Consider the following 20431-nt stretch of genomic DNA (forward strand, 5'->3'; position numbering starts at 1 on the left):
AATAAATTCCGAGAACTGGGCGACTAGGTTGCTAGCGAGGGTCACGTAGTAAGACTATTGTCGATAGCCAGACAACATAATTCTTGAGGAATAGGTAGTGAGGCTATAGGTAGGAAACACGCAGTGAGACCATTTCTAAGAGCCAGGAAACAGAGATGTTGTGGGGTACGCGGCTAGGCTACAGGTCGGGTTACGCAGCAAGACCGTTTCCGAGAGCCAGGAAACAGGGATACTGTGGGGTACGCGGTTAGGCTACAGGTCGGGTTACGCAACAAGACCGTTTTCGAGAGCTAGGAAACAGAGATGTTGTGGGGTACGCGGTTAGGCTACAGGTCGGGTTTCGCTGCTAACGATCGTAGATAAATCACACGGAAGAACATCGCGTGGAATGGACCGGGCTTGGCTGCCAGTGATCGTAGATAAACCACGCGGGAGAGCATCGCGTGGAATGGATCGGGCTTGGCTGCCGATGATCGTAGATAAATCACACGGAAGAGCATTGTGTGGAATGGTCAGGGCATGTTGCTATACTGGTGTCGGGCTGAGAAGCCAGGCGACTCAAGGCGAGGGTACTAAACCTCGCATGCGGAGCTTGCCGCCATAATGGAGCCGGGCTGAGAAGCCAGGTGACTCAAGGCAAGGGTACTTAACCTCGCATGCGGAGCTTGCCGTTATAATGGAGTCGGGCTGAGAAGCTAGGCGACTCAAGGCGAGGGTACTGAACCTCGCATGCAGAGCTTGCCGCTATAATGGAGTCGGGCTGAGAAGCCAGGTAATGGAGTCGGGCTGAGAAGCCAGGCGACTCGAGGCGAGGGTACTGAACCTCGCATGCGGAGCTTGCCGCTATAATGGAGTCGTGCTGAGAAGCTAGGCGACTCAAGGCGAGGGTACTGAACCTCGCATGCAGAGCTTGCCGCTATAATGGAGTCGGGCTGAGAAGCCAGGTAATGGAGTCGGGCTGAGAAGCCAGGCGACTCGAGGCGAGGGTACTGAACCTCGCAAGCGGAGTTTGCCGATGTAATGGAGTCGGGCGGAGAAGTCAGGCGACTCGAGGCGAGGGTATTGAACCTCGCATGTGGAGCTTGCTGCTGTAATGGAGTCGGGCTGAGAAGCCAGGCGACTCGAGGCGAGGGTACTGAACCTCGCATGTGGAGCTTGCCGCTATAATGGAGTCGGACTGAGAAGCCAGGCGACTCGAGGCGAGCGTACTGAACCTCGCATGCGGAGCTTGTTGCTATAATGGAGTCGGGCTGAGAAGTCAGGTGACTCGAGGCGAGGGTACTAAACCTCGCATGGTTGGGCGCAACAACCCACTATCTATGTGTCCGGCTTGGGTGATGCTTTGTTGCATCATTAGTTGTAGTGATTATTGATGCCTCATCTTCTAATGACTTTGTCGAAAGCCATGCAGCGAGGCTGTTGGGAGCCAGACAGCTGAGCAATAGGGCAACCGAGAACTGAGCATCGAGCTGTTAGCAATAGACGAGCAACACGACTATTGAGTGTTGGGCAACGAGTCTTCCGAGGATTAAACCACGAGGCTGCTCTTTCAATCTGGAATATTGGTGTCACCCTGGGGTGCACTGTCATGCACAACATCAACTCTTTCTATACACTAACTCTGCCCATTCGGAGTAAATATTACTTCTGCATAGTGTCATACCACCCCCCCTTTTTTTCTTGGAGGAGGCAAAGAAAGGGAAAGATGGATGTATAGTTGCTGAAAGATGAGATACATAGCTGCTGGGAAGAGCTTGGCGACCCAAATACTAACAAAAACTGGGTAGTGCGGCTGCTGAGAGCTAGGCGGCGCGACCGCTGCGAGTCAGACAACATGACTGTTGGTGATTGGGATTTGCAATTACTGAGCTGGATCACATGACTGCTGAGGGTCAGGCAGTGCAACTGCGAGATGTTGGCCAACACGACTGATGAGAGCTGAGCAGCGAGACTGCATGGCGCTGGTCAACGCAACTTTCTGATAGCCAGACACCGTAGTTGCCGTCACGAGTAGTAGTAGCGTACTACTCTTCTCCCTCCCCCTTTTTTTCTTGAAAATATTGAGATGGTCAGACCACATCTTATAGAGTCAGATTTAGCTTGACTAGATTGGAGCGCATGAGCTTTTTTTTTTTTTTTTAAAAATGGTGAGTGATCTAGGTTGTAATGTATCATCTTATGTCGGATTTTGTTGGGTGGGATCTCAACAAGCAGGTACTGGGTTGATCATTAAAATTCATCTTGCAAAAAATATTCATTTTAATTGTTGGGCTAGCCCATCAGTATCGAAAAACAAATTTGAGAGAGAAAACCAGCGAGATTGCTTAGCCCAACATAAAATTTCAATCCATTTATTCATTAGTCAGCCCCAACCCAATAATAACAGCCCAAGATCGAGTTGTGGGCCCTCTTAGAAAATGATTAGCCCAATATGAAGGTCTTGAAGCCATTTGAGAAATATGGGTAGTGCCCTAATTTCTTTCTGTCGTTTATGCGAAACAAAATGAGAGGATAGGCTGTTTTAAGCTTCTTGATGAACTTGAAAGTGAAAAGTCGTATCTGGAAGAAGTGGGTAATGAATGGTCCTGATGTCGGAGTTCGTGATCTGAGGGGGAGATACGAAGCTCTATTTAGTCGGCGACGTTGAGTGAGGGAGATCGGAGCGGAGGTGGTCGACTGGCGGCCCCGATCCCAGTGGTGGTCCGATGGCGCTACTGTCTTGCAATTGGAGATGGTACCGACGACCTTTCTCCCCTTGATGATGACAATGATTGATGCTTCTAAAAATGACCGGTGATGGCAACTGGAGTGTTCTTCCGGTGAGAGGAGATGGCCATTATTGCGACCGACCATGGCATTGACGAGTTGTTTCTGTTGGTCACCGGGTGGTCCGGCGATGTTGCGATTCCGGTGCGACAAATCATTATCGATGTCTCTGATTTGCTATATCGTCTGGTGGAGGGTCAACTGGAGAAGGTGGTTATCAGATATCACTGTTGGTTGATTGGAGCACATTTCACCGGTGACCGGTGTTGAAGGTGGTCTGCGTTCAATCTGTTGCTTTGGTTTGTTTACCATCGGTCGATGAGCGGGCTTTGGAGAGGGAGATCCAGGTAGGGTCGGCTGTATTTGACTTTGTGTAGGCGGGTCCCACCTGCAAATGCTTTTGTCCTTCGGTTTTGGTTCGTGGTGCACTGTATACACCCATACCTTTTTTTTTTCTTTTTTTTTTTTGTTGATTATAAGACAGCTCATTGTTGTAATATTTTGTACAATCTACTGCTAATGTGAGTTGTAAAAAATATATGTATATAACTGCTCTTTTAGTAGAACTCCTCTCCACCCTTTTTTTTCTGTAAAACCATTAACTAAAATGGTAAATCCATGGATAAAAGTGACTTTTACCAATATTTTGAAATGTATAAGCATTACAACAAAATTTAAACAAACTTGTATCTGTAAATCATTACTAAAACAAACTTTTCATAATATGTGAGCTGACATGGATGGTAAACAATCATAAGAATATTTTTCTAAGATTGAGCAAAACCATCAAAATATGGGCACAACTCTTAAAAGCCTCTTTCTCTTCTTTTTTTTTTTTTAAAGGTTACTGAGGAACATATTAAGATATGAACAAAGACCTTTAATTTTTTTTTTGTGGAGATATACAACCAACACAATTGTGCTTACAAACAGCTGTTTCAATAAGGAAAGATATAAACAGAAAATCTCTAGATAAAAACAATCTACTTGTAATATGGGCTAGAGAAGTGCAAAAACTCATAAAAAAATTCTTTTCTTCTCAGACTTGCTGATAAACCTCAAGATATAAACAAAAACGAAATCTGATGAGGCTCACTCCTCGTAAAACTTTCTTTTCTTTTCAGTTTGCTCAACAAACCATCAAAACATAAGCAAAGGAACATATCTGAAAAGATTTTCGTTTTCCTTTTCTAAACTTCTGGAAATTTACACCAAAAATATGAACAAAAGAAAAAAAACTCGATTTTTTTTGAAATGTACAAACATCTCAGCTGTGTTTACAAACAACTGATGCATGTATTGAAGTTATCACATAAAATCTTAGCTAGAAAACAATTTTTAGAAAATATATGCACTAAAATGAGGTAGAAACTCATAAAATTTTACTTTATTTTCAGCTTGCTCAACAAGCTATAAAGATGTGAGCAAACAACAGATCTGGAAAAAAAATTGTTTCTCCTCTAAACTTCTAAAGAAAAAACACCAAAAATATAAACAAAAAGTGGTGTATAAACTCGATTTTTTCTCCTGATTTTTATGAACTGAAAAATATGAGTAAGAACTCATAAAACATCTTTTCTTTTGAAACAAACCCCCAAAATATAAACAAAAATAGATCTAAGAAAGTTTTTGCAGATTAAGGGAGTGTTTGAGTGAAGTAAATCATATAGACCCAAAGATCTGAACTAAAAAACGCGATAGATCCACAGATCTAAAAGATGGTGAATCAATTTTGAACAGATATTGGCAAAATACAAATAGATCTGAACAAATGATACTAGAAATTAACAGATTTGAAGAAACCTGAGATTAAAACACATCAAATCTGAGGAAAAACGAGCTTGAAAGCAACTGAGGCTTTAGCTACTTGCTCAAATACGGGATGGCGCCAAATGATGGGACATGGACCTCCGGCGAGTCTCCTGGTCTTTTGCTGCGGCGGAGATCTGCTAGTCACAATCAGAGAGACGCGTTAGAGCCGTCCCAGGGACTGTGCCCCGGGAGCGGGCTCCGACGGTCAAGTTAGATCAGCTAGAAGATCTGAGATGGTCCTCCATAGCTGGAGAGAACCATCTTGGTGCTAGTGGTGGATGACGGCGACGGGTGGCGGCTGAGCCACCCGGCCGGATTATAGTGGCGGTTGAGCCGTGGGGGAAGTCTAGTGGTGGCTGAACCACTTGGGGGAGAGTCAGGGAAAGGTCCCCCTCCATGGAGGAGGTACTATTCATTATATAGGGGCCAATTAGGTCAGGCCCAACTAGCAAGGAGTTGGGCAAGGCCGCCCGGAGGCGTCGGGCGGGGCTGGCGGGCGCGCACTAGGAGAGGATGGAAAGGGAGTGCCAGGCGAGGGAGCGCCTGGCCGATCCGGCAGGAGAGTCCCTAGCAGGGCTGGAAAGGGAGTCCGCAACAAGGGATGGCAAAGGAGTCTCCAGTAAGGACTGGCAGGAGCGCGCCAGGCCAAGCTGGCGCGCTAGAGTAGTCTAGGCCACGCTAGTGGACCATTCCTCATCAGTGGCACTCTGCCTCCTTCGGGTTAAAGTTGGGCTTAGCAGAACCAACTTTGGTTCCACTAGAAGAGGTACCATCTTGGGATTTTCCCTTGTGGTGGCTCTTTGAAGGAGTCTTCCTCTTCTTGCCCCTCCCTTGCCCAATGGCCAAAACAGAAGCAGCAATTGGAGTGGGAGTTGATGCAACAGACTTGTCCTTGAGATTGCGCTCAGCAGTCCTAAGCAATCCTTGAAGCTTGCTCAAGGTGACCTCTTCCATATTCATGTGGTAGTCATGCGGAACTAGTTGTAGCAGGGAGGAAAGGAGTGAAGGATAATGTTAATTGCCAGCTCTTCATCGAAGTTAACATTCAACTTCAGCAGGCGATCAACATATCTCTGCATCTTTTGCAGATGAGCGGTAAGAGACTCTCCATTACCCATTTTGGCAGGGATCATCGAAGTGATGATCTCATACCTTTCTTGCCTCGCACTTTGGTGGTACCGGTCCACCAAGTCTTGATGCATCTCGTAGGGATAGTAGTCCTCGTAGGACTTTTGAAGTGCAACAGTCATGGTCGCCAACATGATGCAATGGACTTTCGTAGCATCACACTAATGGGCCTCAAAGGCAACGATCTCTTCGGGAGTAGCAGTGTTGATGTTCACCTCCTTCAGCTCCTTATCAAGGACATACTCTTTGTCCTCGTAACGAGTGGCCATTCAGATGTTGCAGATCCAATCATTGAAATTGGACCCGTCAAAGATCACTCTCCCACACAAATTCATGAGTGAGAATGAGTCGGATGAGGACGAGCATGAAGCGTTGTTGTTGTTTGAGTTCAACATCTGAAATAGAAAAGAACAAAGTTTGATTAGAAATGAATCCCTAATTAAACACCCAAAATTAGAAATTAGGGCTAGGATCCAACAACATTATTTACATATTAGAAAAGGGATACCGTAATCTAACATGCAAATAATTTGAAGGTAAGTGAATGACGATTCACTAATTCTCCACCATGAAAAACAAAAAAAGATTAAGTTTTAAATGTATTGAAAACTCCTAGATTCCTTTGAGATTTATTGAACTTTTCAATGGCATGTTTCAATCTCGATATGCCCCTCAAGTTTGTGACTGGGATGCCGAGGATCACAAAGAGGGTGTGAATAACCATGCAAATGTACATGGTGCCCTCATTGTTACACTCACCTATTCGATGTGCCGTTTAACCACACACGCTCCATCGAACTATGACAAACAATGATTCACCCTTTTCCACCTTTGCTTAGAACCAATTAGTGTGCCGGTTAACCACACACGCTCCATTAACTTCTTAGCAAGGGTACAAAGTGTAATTTTATGGGATTGCATCAATTCACTTTGCCTAAAGTAACTAAGATTGGGAATTTTGTAAAAACGTTTAGTTACTTTATATAGATTCATTATACTTATTAATGAGAAAGGGTTGCCCTATCATACCCATTCGACTAACGACCCTCCACTAATCAAGGAAGCGGTGGGTGAGAGAGGACGCCCATTAAATGACCACTTTATAGGCCATAACCTTATACCCCCCATTATAGATCGGCTTCGTGAATGAGGCCTACTAACGGTAAAACTAGCATTTAAGTTATATATATATATATATATATATATATATATATATATATATATATATATATATATATTAATCTTATAATATTATAAAGTATAAGGTTGAATTTTAAACTTGTAAAATTCTAGGGTTTGAAATTTAAATAGTTCAAATTAAACATTTTAATCATAAAATTTAAATTTCAAAAAACTTGAGGACAAGTTTTGAACTTTTTCAAAACACAAAGATCAAATAGAAAATAATTTTCAATTAAGCAATTAATTTAATAATTATCTAAATTTGACATAGTCGATATTTCTAGCAAGATAATCCAACAATTAATTCAAATAATCAAGTATTATCAAATAAGGAAATTGTTATTTAAACAATTGGTAATTATCTTTTGTTTGATGAGGATATTGATAAAAAGGTAATAAAATTCATATTTTATTAGACTAAAACAATTTAGGTAATTATCCTTAAGCAAAGCAGTAAGAAATCCTAAAATTCCCTCTGTTTGACGCTCCGACTCGCCGAGTCCCCATATGGACTCGTCGAGTCCACAATGGGACTCGCGGAGTTCATCAGGCAGAGAGAAAGAAAAGTCGATTTTAAGCAAGAATCAAAACACAAAGCATCAAATTCAAGAGAAGCCAATCAAGGCTCTAATACCACTAATGGGTTTGAGCCATAAGAGCATTCTTATGTGCACATGCAAACCCAAATGCTTGGATCTAGGTTTCTCTAATGAACATGCTTTTCATCCAAGACTTACAAACCCTAGATCTATGATATATAATTCGAAATTGAAGAGACAAAGTAGATCTAAATGATTTCCTCTTTCTTGGAAGCTTGAATCTTATTATCCTTGGAGGTTAGAGTCACAATTGTCACTCCTCTAATGGCTTACAAACATCAAGAAACAAGAGGATGATATGGAGAGAGGTTGAGGGCACAAAATCGGCTCTAGGAACTCCTTAGGGTTTTTGGTAGCTGATTTATGTTGCCCATGGGTCCTTTAAATACATGAGCTTCTAGGGTTACGGTCTGAAACCCTAATTAGATTACTTAGGCCTTAAGCAGTCCAAGGATCCTTCTAGATTAGGGCTTGAATGATTTCAAGGAGCCCATGCACCTTATTTTCGTCCACCCCATGATCCATAAGGATCCACAACCCAAAACCAACTATCATACAATTGACAGTTCTAGTCCTCTTTATTTAATTAACCTCTTTTAGCCACAAAATTAATTCTTAATTAATTCTTGTCTAATATTAATTAAACTATATGATTTCTCTTTTAATATATTAATCATATAATATATTAATAAATCATAATAACCTCTTTATTCATAAATCATCCTATCATGTTGCTCTGGTGAAGGCAACCCAAAAGGACCATGCACAACCGGGTCAAGTACTTACCAAATATAGTTACGAGCTTAGACACTAATCCAACAGATGATCGCCTAAATTATATCGAGATACCGGTGGCGATTCTTAACCGAAAGATAAAAACCTTAAGGAACAAGGTTGTTGAGTTGGTGAAAGTTTAGTTGCAGCATCTCATGGGTTTAGAATGTACATGGGAGTTGGAGGACAAGATGAGGGAGCACTACCCAAAGTTGTTTGGGGGAGCTGACTTCGAGAACGAAGTTTGATTCAAGTGGGGGAGAATTGTAACATTCGAGAATTTGGTATGTTTCCCTTAACCCCCTTAATGAAAAATTCATCTCATTATGCTCCTTAGCTAGTACACGGGGTGTATCTATGAGTACGCTTAGGGTATTAGCCCACTTTCGGATCGTGCATGCACCCACGTACGTTGGGCATACGTGGGAGTACGTACGGCGTACGCAAGGCAGGGACAAACCCTAAATTTTAGGGTTTGTTCCCTATTTAAACAACTTATAACACCTTTGGAAATTTTATTGATTAACCTCCATCCCTCTATGCCCTAATATCGAAAGCCTAAGTATCATTTGTGAGTTTTGAGCTTAAAAGTGAGTTTTGGTGGTGTTTTTGACGAAGTAAAAGAATAAGAACACTTGGAGGTTGCTTTGGAGTAGCTTGAGCTTGCAGATCCATAGTCATCTTTATCTTAGAAAGTCATTTGAGGTAAAAAGCTCCCATATTGATGATTCTTTATGCCATATCCAACTTAGGGTGTTATTTATGCATTTTTGGGTTTTTTGAGCTAAATTTGACTTTATGTTCTAATCTAGAAGCCATGGGGGTTTGATCTTAGCACAAATGAAGTCCCTTGTCCATCAAAATGCAACCTTTATGACTTATTTTGGTCCATGCAAGAGTTAGGTTCTTTGCTATGGTTCTTTTGAGTTTTGGGCCTTATTAAGTCATGCATGGGTGTAAAGTTGCCAAATTTACATATTAAGTCACCTTCTAGAATCAGATCCAAGAGTTTGGCATGTTAGTTTAACCGAACATGTGTGTAACGAGTTGGGTTGGCTGTCTGTGGAGTACACGGGGCATACCAAACTTGTACGTTGAGCGTACTGGCCCAGATGTTGTACGTCAAGCGTAAGTCTAAGTACACCCAACGTACTCAACTGTTTGACTTTTGGGTTGACTTCCTCAGGTTTGGGCTATATTTTGGGATTTTAGGGTTTGGTCCTTATTGGGCCATTGGACATCTGACTTTGGGTCATATATAGACTATGGACTTTCTTGGGATTAGGTCCATGATGATTTTTGGGCCCAATTTGGAAGTTGGGCCTTATTAGGGCTTGGGATGCCATTTAGGAATTTGGGCCTTTTGGGCGAATGGGTTGGGCCTTGGTTATGGTTCAAATAAGAAAATTGATAAAATGGTCTTTTAACCTGGATATTATTCAAGTAAATTAGATTCTTGATTATGGGTCGAGATCCAATTACTAATTGGATATTTATTTGATGATGTTAGCGTGAGGATTTTCCAGACGAGCAGACTGAGATTTTATCTGAGAGATTTTGCAGCTTGAGGTGAGTTTCTTTACTGTGTTTAGTGGGTTGAAGGCACCAATGCCGACCCATGGATTATTATTATTAGGAATTTAGGATGCTAGTCGTGTGCGTGACTCTTGCATGTGTTATGTGTTTATATGTATACCGGGCGGGGCTCGGTGATTATATTGTATACTATTTATCTTTGTGATTTTATGTATGTGTTTATATGTTTGTATGTATACCAGGCGGGGCCCGATGCTAGGTGGGGCCTGATGACTTACAGATCTGTTCTGAGCAGGTCTCGATGTCGAGTGGGGCCCGATGCCGGGTGGGGCCTATTATATGTTTGATATGTGGTATTTATGGGAACTCACTAAGCTTTGTGCTTACGGTTTTCATTTTATGTTTCGGGTACTTCTATTTCGAAGGGGAAGAGTCCGGGATGATTATAGTGCACACATCACATCGTTGCGTATTTTATATTACTCTGATGTACTTAGATGATATTGATACACTTTGATTCACCATGGTTTTATGATGTTGTTTTGGATAATGGTTTTATTAATTTAAATATATATATATATATATATATATATATATATATATATATATATATATATATATATATATATATATATATATATATATATATTTAGTCTTAATTTTTAGGATGTTACAAATGAACTTTTGAATCCATGGTTAATTTCCTGAAAGTGAAATCCAATATATGTATATATATATATATATATATATATATATATATATATATATATATAGAGAGAGAGAGAGAGAGAGAGAAAGAGAAAGAGAAAGAGAGAAACATGAAAGCAACCCCCAAAACCGCTATTTCTAAAACTTGTTTGGTTTGTGATTGTGAATCAACCATGATAGAACAAGGAGGAGGGGGAGATAGAGGTATTTGAGCGAGTGGGTCGAGATTTAAATGGTTCTGTGTTAATCTTTACCTGTTTGTTAATATGTATTTATGTTTATTGAGCATGATCTATAACGAGCTTACATGTGTATGAATTCTCCAAATCTACGGTTTTTTGAGTGCGGGTTTCTTAAATCGATTTATCTAATGGTTTTTTTTGCATTTGGGTGGGGTTTGGATTTCTGCAAAAAATCTCCTCAGATCTTTGATTCTTAGTTTATAGAAGACATATAAAAATCCTTTCCTGAAGAACACATACATCTAATTTTGGTTCTTTTTTGGTTCTTATTCATGCACAAGACTGCTTCAATGATGGTGGTTCTGGTGAAGGAGATGGTGGACAAGATTGGTGCGACGATGATAATTTCAGTGAGGGGGACAGTGATGGGTTTTGAGGATAGGGGTTTGGGGAGTGATGGGGTGGAGAGAGAGAGAGAGAGAGAGAGAGAGAGAGAGAAAGGATGGGGATGACGGGGTGGGTGGGTATGTGAGGCCTTTTCTTTATTTAATATGTAACATATCGATGATGAGGTATTTGGTCTAAATGCCAGACGCTTGGCGTAGGACGCTAGGCGTTCAAATGCCAGGCTTTCTATGATGGACGACATGCGTTTGCACGCAGATACCAAACCCTAATTTTTAGGGTTTGCACCATATTTAAAGAACATTATGGCCTCAAAACCCTTCACCACTCCAGCCCCCATCCTCATTCGGAAACCCTAAGTGTGTATGAGAGTTTGAAGCTTTGTGCATCTTTATGTATCATTTTAGTGTTCTTGAGAGAGAAAAAAGATCATTGGAGTGTTGGTGTTGCTCTCAAGCTTGTGGATCTGGACTCTTGGCATCTTGGAACATTATTTTGTGGTATAAAGTTCTAAACTTAATCATCATATCTCTAGATCTTGTTTATGTTGACTTGTATGTGGCATATACTTCTAAGGACTGTGGGAAGACAAAGATTAGATTGTACACACTTGTTGGAAGATTTGTTATTGGGACAGTTTGAGAATTCTGATATTTATAATAATGGTGTTTTGAACATATTATGTGTTTGATAACTTGGTTTATGAAACTTATTTTTGTTAAATTAAAAATGAAAAATTTGCTCTTAACTTTGTGGTGTTACACAATAATAATAAAATATTTATAAATAGAAAAGAAAAATAAATACATTGAGGGTATAATAGTAATTTCAATTTTACGAATGATCAAATGTACATCCAAACCTATCGAAAATGACTATCAATCCAAAAGTTGAAGGGTTTGAACTTTTTTCCTGAAAAAATACAAACCATATGGACATTTTTGCAATTTTTTTAAGTAATTATCTTTTGAAAACATCTAATCAGTTGCTTAATATATAAAATATTGTTATATCATATGATTATATTCCACAAAATCTTGAAGGAGACCACGATTAATAAAAGTGAGTTGTAGAAAAAAAAGTATAACCACAACGATCAAATTTATGCATTAATAAAGAATATATAAACAAGAATTATGAAGATAATGAAACATTGAATTTTGATAAGTGTTATTGTGTTACATACCCGGCCCAAGTTATGAGATAATGAAACATTAAATTTTAAAGCCTAAGCAAACTTTCTTTAGGTATACTACCGGTGCTCAGCCTCCGCCCTCCACAACTTACGATACGAAACATTAAATTTTAAAGCCTAAGCAACTTTCATTAGGGTATACTACCGGTGCTCAGCCTCCGCCCTCCACAACTCACGAGACTCCACAACTCACGATACGGACTCCGTCTTCGACAGGCCTGCACCCCACCAACCATCATCACCGCGTCGCCCTCCATCTAAGGTTTGATATTATTCTTTGTTTTCTACGTTTTTCGTCTTGTGGTTACTTTGAGAGTCGAGAGTTCGAGTTTCACAGTCGGCATTCCATGACATAATCCCCAAATTGGAGCCTTAATCAGCTTGATTGCTATTATTTTTTGCGTGACTTAAACTTAATCGGAGCCACAGTCGGCATTCCGTGATTGTTTGTATTTGATCGACTACTGTGTAGTGTTTAGTAGCTGTCTAGCTGAACTAGTTTCATGACTAAAATGCCAAAAGAAAGTAGAAAGAGACCTTGAACTAATTTGATGGCTTAAATGTCAGTCTAATTCTAAATGTTTACACCAGTTAATCAACTAAGCACCCATTAGAATTATGATGTTCTTTGTGTTCAACACCATTTGAGCCAACCCAATCATATATTTAATCTATACCGTCTTGTCTTTGATTTCTACGCTCTCCATTTAATGTTAATGTTATGTTAATGTTATTTATATACTGTTACTCTGTTAGTAAATATTTTGCTAATTTTAGTTTTGGTTTCTTAAAACCCAATTTGTTTAGATATGGGAAAGAAGCACAAAAAGGACATTGTGGATATTTCAATGGAGGAAGACAACAACCTGCAACCCCAAACAACCCCCGAACAATCTTCAAAGAAGAAGCATAAAAACAAGAAAATCCGCAAGAGAGATGAGACAATTGAGGTCAAAATTGAGACCATCAATGGAAGCTCTGACAAGTCCTTACCTTTAATTGGATACTTCCCATCTGGTTATGACCCAGAAAAGCGCCAAAGAACAGAAAAACCTAAAGTTAGGATTTTAAAAAACGTGAAACGTAGCAATAGGTTACAACTTGTTGTAAGCCCTAATCAATCTTCTCAGATGAATTTCATTGGCACCAATTATTCTGGTGAAGGAGCAGTTCCTCAGGTATGCTCTTATGCTCTTGGGGTTCTTGATAAACAGACTCAGACACTCAAGATTGTTCAGATTGAAGCCAACAAGGTATTCTACATTTTTACTTTACGAATTACAGTTTGTCTTATAACTTCATAGACAATGTTCTTTGTGTTTAATGTGATTCTTTTTCTTCAATCAGATCTTTAGATTGGAACCAAAGTTTGATAATCAAGAAAATCCGGTAGATGAAACTGTTAAAGAAGATGAAAATAAAGTTACAGCAGAAGATACCGAAGCAAAATACAACTTTTCAACTAAGAAATCTGAACGAGCGGTATGCAAAACATGTTATTTCTTCTAACATTTCAATTAAGTTAATCAGTTCTTTTTAATATTAATTTCATTTTTTCATTTTTTGTTTGTTTAATGATGTTGTAGGCTAAGAAAGAGCGGGCCCTACGTGCAAACCGTGACCCTGAGGCCCAAGAAGATCTTAATAACAAAATGGCTGAAGCTAAAGTTAACAAGGAAGCTTTAGAAGTCGGTGCAACAGTTACTAGTGCACGTAATATTCCACCCCATGACATGTCAGCAACGACACCTCAGCAAGCTTATCCTCTACAGAAGATTATATTCAAGGGAGAGTGGAGATATCTTCTAGACATTATGGAGCTTCTACAACAAGGGGTGGATATAACAACACAAGGGTTCCCTGTTTTTATTTGCAGCAGAATTCATAAGATAGAGGAGGTCAAGGTATGGAATTTACAATTATGCCATTGAAAACATTGTCTTTTTTGAAGGGTGTTTCTTATTTCTTTTTATGATATTGTAGGATGAGGAGGCGAAGGAGAGTTTGGCATGCATATTTTCGTATATCAATCATCTTATAAAGTTTAAAGATAAGCATTCAATGGATGGTTTTTCATCTGCAAAGGATCATAAGTTGCCAAATATATTGAGTCAGAAGTTCAATGATATGTTTGCTAATCAGGAATCAAAAAGGCTGGCTGATGACAAAAGGGATCTGTTAATTAGCTATGTTCTTGTGCTTACTCTGTTTGCTGATAATTTCAAAACCGAATTTTCAGACATAGCTAAAGATTTGAGAATGTCAACTGGTGATTTGAGGCGTCATTTTGAGTTTTTGGGATGCAAGTTCATAAGGGAGAATAGTATAATGTTGGCTACTCTTCCAGCTCCTCTTAAGTTTCCAGAAGTCAGGATGAGGCGTCGAAGATGAAAAACTGCATCAAATAACAAAACTATAATTGTCATTTTGAGTTTTTGGGATGCAAGTTTGTAAGGGAGAATAGTATTATGTTCTAAAATTATAGTTGTCCTGAATTTGATATTTATGATGTTAGTTTTCTGAAACTGCAACAGTTTTCATATCTGATTTTTGAAAATCTCATTAAGTGAAAATCGAGATATTAGTTTTCTGAAATTGCAATTATTCTGAAATCTGATTTCTGATTTTTGAAAATATGATAAGTGAAAATTGTTTTTTCTTATGTGAGTTGTTTGAAGTTATAGTGGTTCTAATAAATGATTTTTGAAATCTGATATTTCTCATGTTTGCTTACAAAGGTGCAATGTTTCTGAAAATTTGATGTTTTGGATAATAGTGTTCTGTGCATCTTTGATCTGATTGAATTTAAATATGTAATTATGGCATTTCTATTTTTTTTGTTCATTTTCAGAGCACTTTGCATCAAATGGACTATTGTAGTGGATTGATAATTTCAGTTTTTGCTTGAAGGCATTGTTTTAAGTGCTTTTTTTCTAGATTTTTGTTTGTATAACCATGGATTTTGTTTGACTATAAGATTTATTATCATTGTTATTTTGACCAAAACTATGGTTAACAAAACAGTTGTATTCAATGTATGTCATTTCATTTCATGTTAAAAACAATTAGTTCCCAATGTTTTCTTTTAAAGCATTCTACTCTAAAAAAATTGCAATTATTGTTATCTTGCAATATAGCTGTAATCTATAAAATATAAGTATAGTGATAGCCAAATTCATAATTTCTCATTCTTAATCGTTTCTGAATGATGTGGTTTTTTGTTTTAGGTGATTTGGGTAGGTTTTGTTTGATTTACAATGAAATTTGTTTGACTATAACTTTTTCACCCTTTTTATGTATAATAGTTTTTATATACAAGGGCACTAAACTAATATCTCGCCCAGGGCATTGTAAACTAATGGATGTCTACCCTTTGAAGCAAATCCACTTATAATATCACTCCAGGTTATTACATTAGGCGTGATATTTTCTTCTGATTTTTTTCAAGTGTAAGAATGTAGAGAAAGCCTCATCACATAGACCAAGTTGAGTATATGATGAAATCAAACCATTCCAACTCTCTAAACTCTTTGTTTCAATCTCTGAAAAAAGACATTCAGCAGCTTGTAAAAAACCGTGTCTTCCATACATACATAGAAGAGAGTTTTTAGCAAATGAATAGTTTTCAAGACCTGCCTTTATGACATATCCATGAAGCTCCCTACCCTTATTAGGATCATTACATACAGATACAGCCAGAGTAAGTGATTCAGCAGTTGCTTTGATGCCTTTACTTCTCATTACATTGTATAATCTCAAAGTTTCCTGATGGTGACCACATCTAGAATGACTAGACAACAAAGATGTTCATGTCACAAGGTCAGTCTCCCATCCATCAAGTTCCATCCTTTTAAAGATCTCGAGAGCTGCATTGGAGTTATTGTTGAAAGCAAAGCCAGAAACCATAGTGTTCCAAGAGATGTGTTTTCTGACAAGCATTTTGTCGAACAGTTGGTGTGCAAGGGGCATTTGACCAAGTCTGCCATAAGCGGCCAACAATTCATTTGCAACGTGAGGGTTATCTTGGAATCCCGTTAGTAAAGCATGGCAATGAACTAAAGCACATGAATATCGATTGCCCATCTTAGCGCAAGATCTCACTACCAAAGGGAAACTAAACTCATCAGCTAAAACGCCAAGATGCCTCATGCGGGTATAAACCTCAAGGGTTTCTCGACAATGGCCATTCATGACATTAGCTCTTAACATCGAATTCCAAATAATTGTGTTGCTGAAAAGGCATTCAGTTGGGACAGCTTCAAAAACTCTTCGAGCATCACAGAGACGTTCGAATCTTCCATAGACAGATACGAGCGTAGAGGACAAGAACGCGGTTGACAAGCCACCCAATAGCACGATTTGAGCATGTACTTGTTTGAATTGTCTGGAGTTGGTGCAACCTCGTAGAAGATGATCGAAGTGATCAAAAGCTTCAGTGAGTGTATATGGTTCAAACAGGGTGTGGCAGCTGGAGCCATTGGAAATCCAACGCCTTGAAACTAATGCATAGGAGATACGAAGGAAACGCCTCAATTTGAAGGAGAAACAATGATCATCAAGCTTGTTGATTCTAAGGGAAACGATTTGGAAACTTTTTCATCAAACAGTAGAGGAAATTAAAAAACGAAACGTGTATGTTCAATTTATGTTCAATGCGTTTGACTGTGTAAGTTCAATCTATGTGCATGTTTGATTTTAAATGGGTTAACCAAGTTTTGCCTACACATTTAGTAATAAATCTTTTCTTTTACATGTGTTTAACTAACATTTGGAAAATTATTAGTCCTTTTCCTTTTTCTTTTGTATTCATAACCTTGTTATGGGGTATGTTGACAATGTATTCACCCGTGAAATTGATTATTAATCCTTGTCCCTTTTTTTTTTAATGTATTTATTCATAACCTTAGGCTATGTGATATGTGACACTCTATTCAAGAGAGAGAGAGAGAAGGCTACGTGATATGTGACACTCTATTAGAGAGAGAGAGAGAGAGAGAGAGAGAGGGTTTTGTTAATCACATTTACATCTATTGGGGGTGGTGTTCATGCGTGAACATCCCCTCTATATAAATGTCACGCGTAGAAACAGCCACATATCCCATGGCCTTATATAAGATATAAGTGTAGAAATAGCCACATGTCCCATAGTCTTATATAAGTTATAAGTGTTCAAAAATCATGACAAACAAACAATTTACTTTCATTTCATAGGTTTTTTTTTTTTTAACATCTTTGTACTTTTTTTATAAAATAAATGTATGACAAGTTATTGCCCTAACTTTTTTTTTCCACATTTTTTCTACATAGCTAAATGTGTGTAACACCGAGTATGGAAGAACACTTCAAACATCACTTAGCAATGGCACGATATAAGTTTGTATATTTGAATGTTAAAATCATTTCTTTTTCTGTATTATCCCATTGTTTTATTGCATATCATCTAAGGTTACGTTATAGCACGGTTGAAGCTTCGTTAAAATTTGCATAAACAGTAGGTTGTCGAAGTGATTGATTGGATGCGCATGCACTTCTTGGATTACAAAGTTCGATACGCTTACTAGATTTTTTTAAATGAAGTTATGTTTAGAGACATTTTAAAATGATTTTAGCTAAATTTGGTCTTAACCGTAAATTTGTAGGTCAAATGTATATAAAAAAGTAAACCGACTAAATGTTTACAGTTACAAATTGGTTGTCCTGACAAGTTATTGGTTGTTGGAAAAGTAAAAAAAAAAAAAAAAAATCCTTTAATTGTCGGTTATAATTAAATTTTTAATTTTTTGAACACTTTATATAAATTTATTGGTCAAACACATATATAAAAAATAATTAAATATGTACAATTACAAAACTCGGTGACCCTCACAAATTATTATATTTATTAAAACCAATTAAGTCTAGCAATAGTATATTCTTTAAGTTTGGGACTTTGACCATATAATTTTTTTATATGTCGGCAGGTTTTACCCTTCATTTGAAATTCAACTACTCTCACCATTAGACAAGGGCTGATATGTTGGCAGTTTTTACCCTTCATTAGAAATTTGACTACTTTGACCATTACACAAGGGGAATAACATCACTCTAATTATTACTTTAAATACATCACACAAGGGGGAATAACATCACTCTAGTTATTACTATAAATATCTTCACTAGATCTACAAAAGCTAAATAACAATGTCCTAGAATGTTAACCCATCATTGTATGAGAATAACCTACATGAATTTATGCCCCCGCAAAGCGGGAATAACATCACTCTAATTATTACTTTAAATGCTTTCTGGGAATTTTAAAGGCTACCAAAAGTTCAAAATAGGAACCATATATAAGCAACCAAAATCGTAACAAAAACTTAAAACTAATTTCATAGATACCCCTCATCCAGATTAATTGTGGATCAAAAAATTAAAAATTATTGAATATAATGATGTATGTTGTTGATGAGGAGGGAAGCCCTAGGGAAGGTTGTATAATAATCATCTTATGCCAGATTTGATAGTTGTTAGATTTTCTTTGATATTTTTGTAGCTAGGTAGTTTTATTTTTATTTATTTATTTATTTATTTATTTTTATTTTTATTTTTCGGTAAACCTCAATATTATCTTCTATTACTTGTACATTTATATCTAAAATTTGTGGTTAAAGTAAGTTTATCTACTTGTATCTTTTGTCAAAACAGGTGTTTTGATGAAGTTGCAGAATACAAGGATGGTTGTTTTATAATATAGATTGCAGGGAACAATATAAGTTTGATAGACTTGTTTAATAGACCAAAAGTTTTAGACTAAAACATGGACAAAACTGCAAATTTGGTCCATGTGGTATTCAAAAAACTTAGGATTGGGTCCAAAAAGTTTTAGCTTGCATTGAATGTCCAAAATCAAGATTTTTCTGTATTTTTAGACCAAAAAAACTTAAAAAGACAGTTATGCCTTTTTGATTTCTTTTTTCCTTTTTCTATAAATATCTTAATGCTATTATGATTTTTTTTTTTAAAAAAAATAATTTTCCACTCCCACCCCCACCATACGCATCTGATATATTTCTTCCTTCTCAGCACATGCATCTGATTTTTTTTTTCTTTCTTCTTTTATGGTTTATAACTCACGCATGCATTGTTTTCTTTTTTAGCTTCCTTCCCTTGGTATATCATACACACATTTAGTTTTCTTTCTTGATCTCGTACCCTCTTTCCATGTAGATTTCTTTCAGTTGCAGCTCAATAGAAATGGTTTTTCAGGAGCGATCCCAATAGAGCATGAGATTTTACCTAAGAAGTCAAGCTCGCCGGTCACCGACCATAACCCTTCGCCGCCCACATCCACCAGTTGATAGCGACCAATATGGAAGACCCCCTAAATCGAATATAGTTTTCCAACTGATTAACAATGAGAGAAACTCATTTCACCTAAAATCGGATTTGGTCGAATTCTATGTCTGATTTCACATGGATTCTCATTGATTTTACTGCGTGTATATGTGTGTTTTTTCATTTTTGGGAATCGACTTGTGTGTAGGTGTTAATCCTAGAAATTGATTTGTGTGTGGGTGTTTCAACGAGATTTAAAAACGGATTTTGCATTCTCGATAGTGAAACATAAACAAAAACATGATTAAATCTATGAGTGTGTTTGTTTTGTGTTTTGTGCTCTTTTTTTTTGAATAACTCTAGAAAACATGGAGCTTGTATGTATGTGTTCTTGAGTTTTGACAAATACACCCATAAATATGTGTGTGTGTGAGAGAGAGAGAGAGAGAGAGGGAGGGGGGGTTGGGTAAAATTTTATTTTTTATTTTTTATTTGTAATTATTTGAACACCAAAATAAATAAAGAAAATAAAAAAAAATAAAAAATAAAAAGGGTAAAATGGACTTTTCAAGTTTATCAAGGACCAAAAACTCAGAAAAACCTTGATTTTTAACCTTCCATGCAAGCTAAATTTTTTTTGGACCCTATCCAAAATTTTTTGAATACCACAGAAACCAAATTTGCAGGTTTGTCCTAAAACATGGATATACACTAATTAAAAATTTTGACCTTTTTATGACAAAACTATAGCACTTTTTATCTTATGATAAAATAAAACTGTATTTTCAAATTATTTCTCATTAGAATATTATACTTTTGACGACATGGCA

General features: G+C 37.7%; 2 protein-coding genes across 2 annotated transcripts; one reads left to right on the forward strand and one right to left on the reverse strand.

Annotated features, from left to right (window-relative positions):
- Positions 1 to 12334: 12334 nt before the first annotated feature.
- LOC111910320 (DNA-directed RNA polymerase I subunit rpa49) lies at positions 12335 to 14882 on the forward strand. Its single transcript, XM_023906148.3, has 5 exons — positions 12335 to 12549; positions 13095 to 13540; positions 13635 to 13769; positions 13874 to 14191; positions 14271 to 14882. The coding sequence occupies exons 2-5, from the start codon at positions 13097 to 13099 to the stop codon at positions 14676 to 14678; spliced, it is 1305 nt and encodes a 434-aa protein (XP_023761916.1). The 5' UTR covers positions 12335 to 12549; positions 13095 to 13096; the 3' UTR covers positions 14679 to 14882.
- A 1212-nt stretch (positions 14883 to 16094) lies between these two features.
- Positions 16095 to 17334, reverse strand: LOC111910076 (putative pentatricopeptide repeat-containing protein At1g17630). The gene is made up of 3 exons (XM_023905867.1): positions 17313 to 17334; positions 16997 to 17006; positions 16095 to 16878 (listed from the first exon to the last, which is right to left on the reverse strand). Exons 1-3 carry the CDS (start codon positions 17332 to 17334, stop codon positions 16095 to 16097), a joined length of 816 nt encoding a protein of 271 aa, XP_023761635.1.
- Between the last annotated feature and the right edge of the window lie 3097 nt (positions 17335 to 20431).

This window comes from Lactuca sativa, chromosome 5 (genome assembly GCF_002870075.4).
Source record: "Lactuca sativa cultivar Salinas chromosome 5, Lsat_Salinas_v11, whole genome shotgun sequence".
NCBI classification, from domain to species: Eukaryota; Viridiplantae; Streptophyta; class Magnoliopsida; order Asterales; family Asteraceae; genus Lactuca; species Lactuca sativa.